Below are 16609 nucleotides of genomic sequence, written 5' to 3' on the forward strand. Positions count from 1 at the left end.
TGGAGGGGAATGCTCAAGCCACAGGCCTAATCCAACCCTGCCAAAGGTCAGAATATGGTCTGCTGGAAGTACTATGTCCCTCCCTCCTACAGCTCTACCTCCTGGAGGGAAATCCCCTGGTTATCTCTGACTGCTCAGTGACCACCAATAGAGGGTACTTATTTCACTATGAAGTGGTATAGAAATGTTATTTGTGCAGCATTCTCCTGTGCAGCATTCTCACACCCAACTGAGAGTGAGAGTGAAGTGGGAGCTCTCAGTAGCAATAGCAATAGCACTTTACATTTCTATACCACTTCATATTGAAATAAGTAGGTTCATAACGTGTAAGCCAATTGCTCCCAACAAGCTGGGTACTCATTTTACTGACCTCCAAAGGATGGAAAGCTGAGTCAACCTGGAGCCCTGCAGGATCAAACTCACAACGTTTTGGCTGCAGTGCCAGCATTTTAACCACTGTGTCACCAGGCCTCCTACAAGCAGAGCTTGGAATTCCTTTCAAAATGCTAGTGTGTGAATGCAAAAATGGGCAACGTATTCCAGTGGATGCTGTTGAACTGCAACTTCCATAAGCCCTAACCATAATTGCTAAAGGTGATGAATGTTGGAAAATGGAATCCAACAATGTTCAGAGAAACACCCTTTATCTGTCCCTTTTTTGCCTTACTTTATAATATACTTATTAGTCATTTCTTGCTGATGAGGCAACACACTGTATTGGTTTCTAATAAGGCATTACTTAAATGTTAATTTTAAATAGGAGCAGAATGAGAAAAATAATTTTAAAATACAAAAATGGTGGGGGGAAAAACACTTGTAAGATAGTATTTTTAGCAATGAGATAACATGACTTGTTATACCCACCCCATCAACATTTGCAATTATAGTACCTTTTAAAACTAATATCATTGTCTCTTCTTACACACAAAAGTAGTATGTAGAAATGTTGTGCATGGTATTATATTACTTCTAATCTCTGGCTCTGAGAGTCCATCTGCAAGCAGCAGCTGAGCCCCAAGGCCTCTTGCAAGTACCAGCTGTGAGTTTCTCTCTCCTTTTGCCCCACCCCAAATGAGGAAGAAGAGCCCATTCAGGTTCCTGGCCATAGCTCCAGGTGGAAAAGCTTCCACTGGCACTTCTGCAATGAAGTCAGTAACACCAGAGGGCACCCTGACATTGAGAATGCCAGAATTCAGAGTGTCTATGCCCCTTTGCAAGATCTGGCCCACTATGCCAACATATTCCAACTATGTTGAAATATCTGTATATTTTATGTCCCTTCCACCATCTTTTTTGTCCTTCCGTTCCAGAGTCTTGAGATCTTCTGGAGAGGCTCTGCTGTCTGTCCCACCACAGATACATCTGGCAAGAATAGAGGGGAGAGCTTTCTTGGAACTGCTCCCAGGCTCTGGAACTCACTTCCTGAAGAGTTTAGACTGGTGTCCTCCATGCTATCTTTTGTGGGTAGAGGGAGAAATTTTCAGCTCAGCAGGCCTTTGAGGGCTGACTGCTCAAAGGAAAGAGCCTTTCATGTACTATGTTGTTTATATTTATTGTAATTATATTTTTTAACTCTGTATGATGAATCTTTTTAAGCTGTATAATGCTTTCATAAACTGCCTCAAATCCTGGAGTGGGAAAAAACAGGCAATAACAACAGCAACAGGAGCAACAACAGCAATAACAACCAACATGCCAGCATTTTTGCTTGACATATTTCCCTCTTTTATTATGCATTTTTCTCTTTTATATTCCTCTGTTACATAGCAATGAACAACAACAAAAATTTCAAGATAACACTAAATTAGTTGGATGATATCACTCAGGAGCACCTTTCCAACTGGGATTCAATTGCAGAGTTCCTAGCACACCAACAGAAGACACAAAAGCATGATTTGAAAAGAGAAGCTTAAGAGAACAGAAAAACCTTCACTTCCAGTTGGTGTACCGATTTACCTAATCAGGGGCTGAAAAGCTTACTTTTGGGAATCTAAATCAAATTCTTAGATCCAACTAGAGCAGACCTATTGCTGAAAGGCAGGCCAACACATATTTAATAATAATAATAATAATAATAATTTGTTTTATTTATATACCGCTATTCCAAAGATCATAGCGGTGAACAGCAAGTAAGCTAATCCCACTGATTTAATGGCTCTAGTCTAGTTGGAACAAGCAACTGGATTTAGGTTACTGACTCTCAGAATCCCCAGCCACACTGTCTTTGACTCTCTGGCTCTCAGGTAGGGGTCTTTCCCATCACTTAATTCCTGATCCTTTCATATGGAAATGCCTGAATGTAAGATTGCTGCTTGCAGAGCAGCAATCCTTCCAATGAGCTACTGGCCTCCCACTCCCTTCTGACAAGTTGGTTTCTGTGTTTTTATTCCCAGGCACTCCTCCTTCATAGTAAACACTCTACTCACCCACGCAGAGGATGTTGAAGCTGAAGCCTTGTGCCACAGACTTGCTGACAAGTTGATCAGGAAGGCTGTCAAACCCGACATGGCCTCCTAGAGAAAGATTCCGCTTCTCCTCATTCTGTTAAAAACAAGGGATACCATTTAGCCAGGGTCTACAGAAGGGAAGTCGGTGACAGCTTGTAGAGTCAGAAAGAGCTTGAGAAAAATTATTTTACAAGTTATAAAGGAAGGTTACCATTTTCCCTGAAACGCAGCTGACTTCCCTCATCACAGAAGCAACCCTACTGCCACCCACACAGAGGTTTATTATATTTTTATGTGTGCCACATTCCAGACATACTGGTAATTATCGTCAAGCATCAGAAGGAAAAGAAAATCCCTCCCTGATCTTAACAGGGAATTATCTTAAAGAGACAGGAGACTAAATTGTGAATTTATGGTTCAAAGGAAAATCAAAATACCATAAGATCCTGCGCAACATAATTAAAGTAATTGGGGGGGATACAATTAACATATTTATTTAATCACTTTGAACCCTTTCATTTCCTAAGGTGTCCTGCATCTGAATCATGTTACCCAAGTGGTGCATCGTAAGAGTCCTTGATCAGTTTCCTTGAGCTCTACTGTAAGCAGCTTTGTTCAATCATACTCTCTGTGAGAGTGGAGGTGGGGGTGGGTACTATGCTACAAGACTAGTGAACCAGCTCACCTCACCATCTGTGACTGCATCGCTTTCTCTTGTGATAGAAATATCTTGTTCTAACCTCATCTTCTTCCCATCCCCGGGAACATCCACCTGTTCCTTTCCTCTCAGCATTAGGCTGAAAATGTTTTTGCAAGAGCTTTGTTTATATCAGATGTATCTAACATTTTAGAAAATTAATACCATGTACAAATCAGGACATTAGAAGAGATCACACAGTAACTAGTTTTAAAACAGAGTTTAGGAATATTATTTCTTGAGACTATAACTTCTAGAACCTGCTAGGATTGTGAGAGCTATAGTCCAAAAACAGTAACATTCCCAAGCTTGGTACTACATACAGGATGATCCATGCAGTTCATAGCAGGCGGTGTTACATGCTGTCACAAGGCAGAAAAGCTCCAGTCAAGCTAGTCCACTCCATTGCCTTAACTCCTTAAGCAAGAGGATCAAGCCACATTCTGCAAGGGGAGGTGACATATACATTCACAGTCTAGAGCAAAACTTTCCATGTGCTGCAATCATATGTCAACACTTGTGATAATGCCATAGATGTGGCCATGACATTCAATTCCAGGGATGGCAGTGATGTGCTAAGCAATTTATCTCAAAATGAAATTTTGCATGATATAGAGAGACAGAGTGGCATAGTGGTTTGAATACTGGACTATGACTCTGAAGACCTGGGCTCAAATCTTCACTTGGGCCATGGAAACCCACCAGGTGATTATGGGCAAGTTACAGTATACTCTTTGAATCAGAGGAAGGCAATGGCAAACCCCCTCTGAATAAATCTTGCCAAGAAAACCCTGTGACAGCAAGACCCACTGAACCAACATTCCTGAACCTAGCAGGGCTACAAATGGGAGCATCAAGACCACAAGATGAAATGATATTGATATTAAATTATAATAAATCCCTTTTCACCGATTTAATTTTATAACTGATCAGTGGTTGCTGAAGGTTTCCATGCCAGCAGAGGTAATTCTGCTCCATTTTTTCGCCCAGACCTTTAAAAAGCTATGCAAAGCCTTATCTCTCAAACAGGTTCAGCACCTTTACAGTTCAGTCTTAAAACCCAGAGTGGATCCACCTCCCCAATGAAATAGGAGCCACCAACCACCACTGCATGTATTAGGTGCACTTATTGCCTACTTAGAAAAATAAAAAATAGAAAAGCAACTTAATTTGGCACTTGGGAGATGAGAGTCAAGCATAGCTTTCTGGGATTCTTCCTAGCTGATTTTTCTGGTCTTGCTTTCCTCTTATTTATTTATTATTTTTTAAAAATTAAGCCCTGTCTCCTTATACATGTGTCATAAAGGGAAGCCAACAGCGTACATTGCAAGGAAGAAGAATGATAGATGGGATACAAAACCCATCAGTGAATTCTTCAAGTCTTCAATATACTGTTCCAAACTGCTCTGACTTCCAGAAATCTAGGGGCCAAGACCCCTAGATTTCCATCAGCTTCAATGGCATGACCCCATTCAGAGAAGAACTGCACTCATGTATTATTCCAAAAGTTGCCCATTCACTTTTATAGGATTACAGCTTTCTTGCAACATGAAAAATACTAACCTTTCTCTGGACCTACAAGCTTTTGTTCATTAACAACCATGCCAAAAGCAGACAAAGAAGAAAGACTTTCCCCACTATATATCACTGCACCCCTCTGTTGAGAAAAGCTTCAGATATTAAATATATGTTTCTCCTACAGTTCCAAGAGGCACAGGAGATCTGCTAAAAAAATGTTGGCAATTTCTGTGTCTAGTCCTATCGGATAATACAGGCTTTAAAAGACAGCGAGAAACACATAAATTTCCATGTTGTCAGATCATCTCTCTCAGTTCCCATCCCCATAAATCCTGCCATGATGTTCCAGCAAGCAGGACAGTCTAACAAAGCTAAATATTTATGAAAGCCTTGAATGGCTGCCAATTTCAAAATCTATTTTCAGAAAAAAAACCTGAAGATTTGTCTCACCATCCTCAAAATTACCAAACAAACAAAAACAAAATATTAATTTATTCCCCTATAACACAACTAGGGCCTTTTCTACTACTTTCTTTCAAAAGACCAAACACATGCTTTTTTATATTAAAGGAAAAGAAACCAGAAGCTTCTTTCCTGTTCTCTGACAGAAACCTGGCATTAAAGTCTTCTTTGAAATGACCTAACCATTTCTCTTGAACATACTGATGATAGACATTGATTCTTCCTTTTTAACATTCCCAAAGAAGTACAGCAGGAGAGTCTACAAAAGAGGTTGACAGAACAGAAAATCACCCCTTCTGAACAAATTTTGCCAAGAAAACTCCATGGTAGATTCACTTTACAGTTGCTCATAAGTTGGAAACAACTTGAAGACAAACAACAACAACAGAATGAGGCAGCCCCCTCAAGCAGCAGGGTACCAATAGCAATGAATCATACTGTTCCCAAACCAGAGGACTCTTGGTGCTGTTGCCTGGTCTCTCATGGCTTTTGTGAAATTGAAGGCATTCATAGTTTTCTGTGGTTTTCTTGGACTGTGTGGCTACATTCTAGAAGAATTTACTCTTGACATTTCACCTGCAACATTGATTCCATGGTATGCTTCCAGCGGATGTTGACCACAGAGTCATGCTGAAGGATCTAGAAATGCCCAGAAAGGCATTATCCCTAAGACTGCATGCTCTATGGTCAACTTCTGTCAGAAGAAATTTATCTCAATAGGTTTCACTATTATATGCAGTTTTGCGTTTGCACAGTAAGTCTATAAATATATCCTACACAGACACAAGGGCCGTATTGTATCTGCAATGTAAAACTGCACCTCCTGCAATAATGACAAATCACAGAGTTAATCTAATGGTAAGATACCAATCCTGGAGAGAAGTGACCAGTGGGGTCCCACAGGGCTCTGTCCTGGGTCCAGTACTATTCAACAACTTTATAAATGACTTGGATGACAGAATTGGGGGCATACGTATCAAATTTGCAGATCACACCAAATTAGGAGGAGTAGCTAACAACCCAGAGGACAGGATCAAAATTCAAAATGACCTGAACAAACTGGAAAGCTGGGCCAAAGCTAACAAAATGATATTCAACAAAAAGAAATGTACTGCACTTAGAGCAAACAAATGCAATTCACAGATATAGGATGGGGGACACCTGGCTGAATGAAACTATGTGTGAAAGGGATCTAGGAGTACAAGGCGCATTACAGACCGCCCAAAATGGGTGGTCTGCCACCGCTGCCATTTGCAGTGCGGAGGAACCCCAGCGTCCAAACCACGCAGCTCCTCCGCACTGCAAAAAGAAGCCCCAAAATGGTGATTCTCTTTGTGGCGCGCTTATGATGTCGTGAGGCGTCAATGGCGCACTCGCGGTGTCATTTGTGCCACGCGATGTGCGGACACAATGCGTCTGCTATGTCAAGATGGCGGTGCTCATGTGGAACAGGCACCGCCGTTTTGTGCGCGCTCCGCATGTATTAGGATTAGGGGTGTCAGGAAGTGACGCCCCTTTCTAACCCTAGCGCGTACTATATGCCCGTGCGGAACAGGCCCAAGTAAACCACAAATTGAACATGAGTCAACAGTGTGACGTGGCAGCTAAAAAGGCCAATGCAATTTTAGGCTGCATCAACAGAAGTACGGTCAGCCCTTCTTATAAACGGATTTTTATACACAGATTCAAGCATACACAGTTTGAAAATATTCAAAAAAAGTATAAATTTCAACTATCAAACCTTGATTTTCCATTTTTTATAAGGGACACCATTTTGCTATGTCATTATATTTAATGGGACTTGAGCATACACGGATTTTGTTATGCATGGGAGATCTTGGAACCAAACCCCAGCATATTACAAGGGTCCACTGTATAGTGTCTAGATCAAAGAAAGTAATAATGCCACTCTACTCTGCCCTGGTCAGGCCCCACCTGGAATACTGTATCCAGTTCTGGGCACCACAATTCAAAAACTGGAGCGTGTCCAATGGATGGCGACTAAAATGGTGAAGAGTCTGTAAACCATGTCCTATGAGGAACAACTTCAGGAGCTGGGGATGTTTACCCTGGAGAACAGAAGGTTAAGAGGTAATATGATAGCCCTGTTTAAATATTTAAAGGGATGTCATATTGAGGATGGAGCAAACTTTTTTTCTGCTGCTCCAGAGAACAGGACCCGGTACAATGGATGCAAGCTACAGGAAAAGAGATTCCGCCTCAACATTAGGAGGAACTTCCTGACAGTAAGGGCTGTTCGACGGTGGAACAAACTCTCTCGGAGTGTGGTGGAGTCTCCTTCCCTGGAGGTCTTTAAGCAGAGGCTGGATGGCCATCTGTTGGGGATGCTTTGACTGAGAGTTCCTGCATGGCAGGGGATTGGACTGGATCACCCTTGTGGTCTCTCTTCCAGCTCTACAATTCTATTATTCTATTTGGCAGTACAGGAGCCACTTGTAATATTGCACAGTCAAGGTACCATCCTAACAGATTCCAAGTAGTTGTAGAGCAAATGAGCTGAAGTATCAGGCAGAGAAAACTCCATCATAACATCCAACACTGCGATAAGGACTAAACATCTGGATTTTGTCCCTCTCAGACCACAACACATCAACTTAATGGAGTAATTGTCTCCTTTTCCCTTACAATAACACTGGAAACTTTAGAATGAAGCCTTGGATCAAGTTAGGGTGGGAATCAAACTTTAAATGAACAGACTATCCCTTCCCATCACACCAAAGTCCAATGGCTGTGACAAGAATCTGCAATCCTGGGCCAACTAGGACTCAACTCCATGCAGGATAGAACTATGTGCTCCCAAAGTTGCGCACAACCCCCACATATAGTTTTTTAGTCCTATGAAGAACGCTCTCATTGCTGGAACCTCAAACCTCCCACTAATTTCAACAGTTGGGTTGGATAGGGTAAGGAATTTTTAGCATAACCAAAGGAGCATAACCATTCGTCCCAACCACCATGTTCTCAATTCTGCTTTCTCTATTCATATTTCAACTTTTTTTAAAAAAAAGACAATTCATGTTACATGCCTATATCATGCAATGTTTGTCCTTTAGTCCTTCATGATATATTGGAAGGGGGAGAGTGGCAGAGAAAAGAATCAACCCTTTTAACAGCATACAGAATCTTCTCTTCTGGCCACCTGAAGACAATTCTACCTTCCTCGCCACAGGAAACCAGGCATGTGTCATTTTACAAGGCCAACTTTTTAATCAAAATGCAAACACAAATTAAAAGCAATCAAATCATTCTGAGTGGCAAACTGCATTCTAAATGAAAAAGTTGCCTGGGTGATGCATATGCATTAGTGGAGAAAATGCAAATATAAACACACCAATAAAATCAGCTTTTTTGAAGGCCTAAATCAGTATCTGCCTGGAAAGAGAAGTAAACAAGGCTTTGCTAGAAAGATATGATTAGAATATGAATGTCCCAAAAGACCAAGAGAGATGTTTCTAGGCAACAGCCAGCACCAGTACAGTATTATGAGTTTAAAAGAAAGGTCAACTATATCCAAGCCAAGTCACAAACTAAGATAATTGCAAAAGGGAAGGGGGAAAATGGGAATTTCACCTGCTACCTGCCTCAGTCCTCTGATGTGTCCAGAGCTTGGCCAGGCTGTATTAGATAGATAATTTTATAATAATAATAATAATAATAATAATAATAGCAATAATAATATAAAAGCAATTAAGTATGCAAAATGAAGAGTGTTACTGTTGCAAACTGTGCTCCCCCAGTGCAATTTTCCATCTATTTCATAACAACTGTTTTGAGCAAAGTACAGAAGAACAGAGCAATCAGGAATGAAAGTGTACCATGAATCCACCTGTTGAAACATACTTATATAGGCTGATCAGGTCATGTAGTTGGGGCAACAAGTTATGTCAGGTGATGTAGCAAAGGTCACATGCTTGAAATTTCATTCTACAAGGTACTGTCTTCAGAAGAGGTTATGTTCACATGGTCTTCCATTGAGCAGGTACTTCAATAAATTGGGATGATCAAACGCTCCAACAGTTCAAATATACTAGTACAGCCAGGGTTTGGGGAAATTACTTTTTTTGTACTACAGCTCCCAGAATCCCCCAGCTAGCATGGACAGTAGTCATGCTGGCTAGGGCATTCAGAGTTATAATCCAACCAAGTACCTTTTCTCATCTCTGACTGCTCTAGTACATGTGCCAAAAAAGTCTGATTTAATAAGTGTGCACAAGCCTACTTAAACTTAATAAAATGGTGTGTATTTCAACTAACAAAAAGGGAGCAAAGGCTGACTTTTTACTAGTATGCATTATAGTGCAACTGTTTTGCATTACCAGACAAAAATCTTACACTGGGCTTTCAAGCAGACATTCTAAAAAGACTGAAAATAGTTTTGTAACTATGAAATTAGCTAGAAGGTAAGCTAACTCCCCTGAAATTGTATTAAGACACTGATATATTTTTACATGCATCAGCTACCCCCACAGATTTATTGCTGTTAAAAAGTTAAATCTAGATATCATCAGATCAAGCAAGTCAATAATGGATGAGTAGTGGTTCAAGGAGCTGTGATAGCGATAAAAGCATTGCTCTTCCGCCCCTATATCTTGTACAAGAAGACTGAAGGGTCTTTGCCTTATACCTGTAAATCTGTGTCTAGCCAGATTTCCCAAAAGTCTCTATTTTGGTCACCTGGGCTTGCAAATAATGTAGTCATAGCAATATCAGAGCAATATCCTTAAGGAGACCTTTATCTAAAGGGAAATTATTGCAGGAGAATAGGTTAGCAGCTTTAAAAGTAATGTTTATTTCTCTTGAATGAGTTTAACAGGTATAGGTACATCCTCCTTAGAGGTACAGTTTATATAAACATTGACATTATATAGTCCACACTCATATACTCTAGGAACTGGAATGTATTGCAATACAATACTGCTTACAAGAAATTCAACCTTTTTCAACCCAACCTCTTACAATTACAATTCAAATACTTTCTAAGATAATTCTCCCTAAGAACATTATCTCCTATGGACAGCAATACCCAGCATCCCCAACCAGCACTGCCAGATTTGCCAATTTTAATAAAACACATTTGCCAACATGAGTGAGGTGTAAACTTAACAATAAAGAGGTCATGGGAGCCAATGTGGCATAGTAGTTTTAACATTCACGGTGACTCTTGAGACCAGAGTCTCCCTGCTCAGATCTCCACTCGGTCACAGATACCTTCTAGATAACCTTGGGTAAGTCACACACTCTTCAGCCTCAAAAACCGCCATTATTGGTTTGTTTTAGGGTCACCATAAGTCAGAAATGACTCAAACATACATAACAACAACACAGAGGTCATATTTCAAAATCATTGCAGTATCAATGTAACCAGCAACTTCTGTTTTTGTTAATTGCCCTTGAGTCAGCTCCAACTCATTGCGGCCCTGAGAATGAGACATCCCCCGTGTCTCCCTGTTCTCAACCTCTCTGCTCAGGTCCTGTAAATTCAGGTTCATGACCTTCATGATTGAGTCCATCCACCTGGTGTGCGGTCTTCCTCTCTTTCTACTGCCTTCTACATTTCCCAGCATCATTGTCTTTTCTAATGAGTCATGCCTTCTCATGATGTGGCCAAAGTTCAACAGCCTCAGCAACAGAAGTTGTCAATTAAGAGAATTTTGTGGAATTGTACTGCATATTGTTGTTGTGAGCCTTCAAGTTGTTTCTGACTTTGGTGGCACTAAGACAAACCTATCATGGGGTTTTCTGGGGCTGAGTGTGGCTGTTAGTGTGTTTTTAAAAATCTATCAATGTGCTGGTTCACCAAGTGCTAGGAATTTGTACGATGATCCATAATTTTTTGTGTAATTGTCACCTGACCTTTTTTGTCTTCAACCATGTGTACTGTATATATACTTCATGCATCTGATGAAGCAGGCTTCAGTCAAAGACAATATAAATTTGTCTACCACTCCAGCCTGGTTAAGGCTTGAACAGTTCCAAAACAGCTCCTCCTTTGTGCACATGTATGAGCTATTCTAGGAACAGTGGCATAGGTTAACAAAATGCAACATACAATAGAGAACAGCTCTAAAATTTATGCATTTTCAACCTTGCAACATCCATGAGACCAACATCCTAATCCATATATTTTTACTCAAGTAACACATAAATTACTAGTGATATCAGAAGCATTAGGGCATTAAGGAAGTGATGTGGAAAAGGAAGACACAGGCAACATCTTCTTCTTTCAGCCTTGGTCCCTAGGCAGTGAGAGGTCTGGAACAACTGCATTATCTGAAACGCTGTTAATCCTGCCTCACCCTCACCCCCCACCCCCCTTTCTGCTGTAACAGACTAACATATAATGTACATATATTTTAAATTTGTTAGCAGACCTTTTATGACAAAATACTATCTGTCACCACAATGATATTGGAAGTCTGAAACCCTGAATTATCCATGGTAGAAGGAACAAACAATATATTTCTAAGAGCTAAATATTTTTTTTATTTGGCAAAAGTGATTGTGAAGAACAGGATCTTTTATTTTAGGGGGAAGTATGACTCTTCTATCTTAATATTCCTGAACATTTTTAAAAAATCAGTTACTGAAAATCAGTGCTAAAATACCTTGCTGAACAGGAGGAAGATTTGCTTAGATCTTGGGCTTTCAAGTCTTTCTAACCTACAGCTAGCCAACATGTTATATGCATAGATTATTAGATAGCTAAAATAAATCTTTGTGGTTTTTTTGAAGTGTGCATTTGTATCCAATTTGTACAACTATCTTTCTGTTCTTTCCAACAGGAAGTCTATGTAATTTGAAAGCTTTAAAGTTCCTGCACTAACTACAAGCTGAGCTGCTACAAGGAGGTCATTTTTTCTCTTTTTAACTCTGGAAACAGCTACAGTGCATGTAATCTATATTATACCGAGTCTGGGCCGTAAGCCACCAAATACTGTGTTGATCACAGCAGGACTTCTAAAGCTTCTCTTTCCAAATGCAGCCTCCATGCTTCCTGACAAGATGCTTCCAAAATTTGGCAGACACTGAGAAGTGGCTTCCAATTCAACATAAGAGGTTGCATTGGAAGGGGAAGAAAAGGAGGGGGATGTCCCCAGAATACATACAAGCGACATGTGGAAAAGTCAAGAGGAATTTTCTTTTTCTCCTCCGCCTCACCCCTTTTTGGACCAAATATGTTTTCTTGATCTCCGAAATGAAGTCTGCTGAGTATGGCTGAGATGTTCTGCGGATGATTTTGGAGTATTTCAGATTTTGGAATTCCAAATAAGTGACACTCAAACTGTACCTGCATGCATTTTTCCTCCTTTGCATTTTTAGTTTGTGATTTAGTGTTGTTTTCTGTTGCTGTGAATCCAGGACCCATTTTCTATTCACTGTCTTTCAAATAGCTTGCCAGATGTTCAATGTAACAAATATTTATTGTAGGAAATCCAACAGACATATTGAGCTCATGTTTCCTCTTGCCTCAAGTTCCAATCCTTTGCTGTATGTCTTTAAGTCATTTCCGACTTATGGTGACTCTAAGGCAGCCTTTCTCAAATAGTGGGGCGGGCCCCCCAGGGGGGGGCGCGAGGCTCTGTTATGCAGAGGTGTACTTATAACAATTTTATAGACAAATGATACTATTTACAGTCGCGCGGGGGGCGCGAAATGTTTTCTTCTTCCTAGGGGGGGCATGACAGAAAATAATTGAGAAGCACTGCTCTAAGGTGAACCTATCATGGGATTTTCTTGGCAAGATTTGTTCAGAGGATGTTTGTCATTGCCTTCCCCTGAGGCTGAGAGCATGCGACTTGCCCAAGGCCACCCAGTGGTTTTCATGGCCAAAGAGAAATTGAACCCTGGTCTGCAAAATTGCAGTACAACACACAATCCACTACCAGGGAGTAAGTCCCACTGAACCTATTGCCTCTGAGTAATCATACACACCACTGCATTGTTTCATTTCTCCTCTTTCTCCCCTCAGTTGTTCACACAACATCAGTAAGCTACTATGAAAGAAATGTGAATATACAGGGTATAAATAATATAAATTCACTGTATAACCAACGTGACTGGGTAAAATGTGTCTGGGTCAAAGGATACATCTTCTTGATATTTATTTGTAATATTTCATTATCAAGGATTTGTTGTTTTTAAGTGATTACCATTTATCATCAGCTGCACTGAGAACTCTTTGGGAATGACTACATGTCTATTTGAAAGACCATATCTCAAGGATCCTAAGATCTACAGTGGAAGGCTTTCTCTTGGTCACATCACCATGAAAGGCTTGCTTGGTGAGAACATGAGAACCTTCTCAGTGGCTGCTCCCAACCTCTGGGACTCCCTCCCATGGGAGAATAGGCTGGGTCCTTCACTACTTTTCTTTCGCCAGCAGGCAAAGCCATTTTTATTCAACTAGGCTTTTAATATATAATCATGCCAGGGAGGCTTTTATACAGGGTGTGTGCTTTAGTTATATTTTTAACTTTTGCATGTTTATGTAGTTTTATACTAGTTGGTTTTGATTGTTTTTAATTTTTTTCTAGTAAAATTTTTAGATGGTTTTATTTGTGAGCTGCCTTGGGTCCCGCATTGGGAGAAAGGCAGCATAGAAATGAAATAAATAAAATAATGAAGAGTAGGACATAGAATATGTCAAAAATGATATAGAAATCACCAGAGCCTTTTCTTTATCTTCCTTTTCAACTGTGCTGCAAAATTAACTGTGCTGACAATATTCCTAGAATGTATGTTACTTTCATCATGAAAGCTCTCTTTGTTTAAATCTTTTGAAGTTACAAAAATGCTTGAAAGTAGAGCTCTCTCGCAAATAATGTTAATATACTACTGCTTTCTTTCTTGCAATGTACAGAGTGGTTTATATGGGCTGCTATCTTTCTCTGAGTCTCCCAAGCATTGTGACTTTACTTCATAGGACTTTTTCAACTGATGAGGGAAGAATGTGAGTAATTCCTGGTCAGAAGGTCTTTTCCAACAGCTTCCACAGATTTGTGCTGCCAGCAATGGCCCTCAATCCAACTGCAATGGAGAAGGCAGGGTTGTGCTTTTTAATATCAGTGCCAGGATTGGGCAAGGATAAGTTTGCAGGCAGTACCTGAAACCTGAAAAAACATGGACTGAGATAATATCCTCCTGAATAAAGTCCTATGATACTACAGCCAGGAATGGTCTGAGACATACAAAGAATGGCAACAGATTCTGGAATCTCTAGTGTAGCCAAATGTAGATACTATAAAGCTCTGCCTCAACATGTGTTCTAAATTCACAGCACAAATGAAAATCCTGCTTTATGTTTTTATTTTTCTAAACTTTGTACGTTTTTCTTATAATGATTTCTGTCAGATCATTGTTCACATAAAGACTGAGGATTTAACCCTATTATTTAAATTATGTATCCAAGGTGCGAGAGCCAGCAGTGGTTTCCGTGCTGGACTAGAACACTGGTAGACCAGGGTTCAAATCGCCACTTGGCCATGGAGGCCCACTGGGTGACCTAGGGCAAGGCACAGTTTCAGAGGCAGGCAAAGGCAAAAACCTTGCCAAGAAAACCCTGTGACAGGTTCACCTTAGGGTCACCATAAGTCGGAAATGACATGAAGGCACATAACAAAAAAAAATCCACCACTATGTTGGAGAACGTATAGGTTATGAATTAGATCAAGGTATTCGCCTTTGAGAAGGTTGTCAAGTCACGTCTGACTGTAAGGGGCAGTGCTCATCTCCGTTATTAAGCTGAAGAGCCAGCACTGTCAAAGACAACTCTGTGAGTCGTGTGGCCAGAATGACTGCACAGAATGCAGTTTACCATCCCACCAAATTGGTACCTATTTACCTACTTGCCTTTGCATGTTTTTGAACTGCCAGGTTGGCAGAAGCTGGGACTAGTGATGGGTACTCATTCTGTCACCCAGTACCTGAACCTCGAACTGCCAGCCTGAGCAGACAGTACTGGATCCAGTGAACATGCAACAATGTTTAAGTATAGAAAAAAAAAAACAGCCCTGTGAGGCATAGGGATTTTTTTTAAATCCAGTACAATTCTATTTGATAATCACAAAAACTCTCTTGGGTAACAAACAAAAATATTACAGTCAAGTGAAATTAAAGTGTACAGCTCCCAGCTCACCAAATAGGAAAGAAAAGCATAACACAACAATTAAGACTGCTAACTTTTAAGGCAAAAGCAATTAGCTGCAAATACAAGTGGTATGTAAAACAAATCTCTGTGTAAGATTTGGCAAAAGCTTGACAAACAACTCCTGGAGCCTACAGGATCCACTGATTATTTTAAAAATAAACCATCAGGAGGAAGTCTTTTGACCTTGTTAATACCACCCAAAGTGCGCAATTAAATTAGAATATGCTGAGCACTAAGCTGTTGGCATTAAAGGTGAGTGTCAGTGCTGATTCCAAATTTAACAAAAGTGTGCCAGGACACAGAAGCAGAACAGAAATTACAACTTCACTGCCTGTTAGTCCATTTCCAGGTACAATTCAAAGTACAAAACTGCATAAAGTTTAGGTTCAGATTACCTAAAAGACTGCATCTCTCTATGAGCCTTGCCAAATTTTGAGATGTTCATAGGAAGGCTTTCTCTCAGTCTTGCCACCCGCACAGATAGGGAGCCTTCTCAGTGGCAGCTGCATGTCTCTGGCATTCTCTTTCACAAGAAGTTAGGTTGGCCTCTTCTCTACTCTCCTTTTGATTGCAGGCAAAAAGCTTTTTATTCAAACAGGCTTTTGCCCATGAAATGTCTGCACATGAGTGATGTTGATGCCTTACTCTCTGTTATGTTTTTACATATTTTAAAACTGGTTTCAATTCAGTGTTTGATTTTAATAAAAGTGTTTTACTTAATTGTACTTTAATTGTTCAATGACTTTATAACTGAGTAGCTTTCAACTAAATTTTGTTTTGTTTTTAACTTGTATTGAAAGCCACTTTGGGGCCAGATATCAATAAAATAAATACATACTTACAGTAACATGTGGAGTTCAGTTTCAACTTTGTAATCTTTGAGTCTTATGTCATTCAGAGGAGAAAAAAATCATATCAATGGAACATATGACCATGTTTCTGCTAGCATTTGTTTCCTGTAAAAAGGTCTGACTCCAATTTATTTGTATCTCCTCCCTTCATCCTGCCATCCCCACTGTAAGTAAGAGGTATACTACAACAAGAGCGAGTTTCGTAGCCCTAATCAAGAATCTCGAATTTGCTTGGCTACATTTAAGAGGTGGGAATGAACAGAAAGAGGGCCTTCTGGGTAAAGGCAAAGAACTTCCTACAATCAAAGCTTCTAACTCTCTTTTCTACTTTCTGTGAACCATCCAGGCCCACTCTATGAATGAAACAGAGGAAATCACATCATTTTTTTTTAAAGGAAAGATCATAGGATGCCATATGATGATTCCTGCACTTGTCACTCCCCCACACACACACACACACACATAT

General features: G+C 40.2%; 1 protein-coding gene across 6 annotated transcripts in view; it reads right to left on the reverse strand.

The window, feature by feature from the left end:
• The window catches only part of SEPTIN8 (septin 8), an 86775-nt gene that overhangs the window by 43501 nt on the left and 26665 nt on the right, over positions 1-16609 (reverse strand). For 2 of the 6 annotated variants that reach the window (XR_016281783.1, XR_016281778.1), the window contains exons 1-2: positions 2659-2680; positions 2427-2541 (exon numbers count right to left, since the gene is read on the reverse strand). Coding sequence is in view for 4 of the 6 variants with exons in the window: in XM_089530839.1 (XP_089386965.1) it covers positions 2427-2541; positions 2659-2661 (118 nt within the window). In the remaining 2 variants the exon portion in view is untranslated. Of the gene's footprint in view, positions 1-2426; positions 2542-2658; positions 2682-16609 lie in introns of those variants that run through there. The other 4 variants (XM_089530839.1, XM_089530830.1, XM_089530855.1 and 1 more) reach the window with 3 other exon arrangements.

The sequence above is a fragment of the Sceloporus occidentalis genome, unplaced genomic scaffold (assembly GCF_023333645.1).
Source record: "Sceloporus occidentalis isolate IW3139 unplaced genomic scaffold, rSceOcc1.0.p SCAF_1, whole genome shotgun sequence".
Taxonomy (NCBI): Eukaryota; Metazoa; Chordata; class Lepidosauria; order Squamata; family Phrynosomatidae; genus Sceloporus; species Sceloporus occidentalis.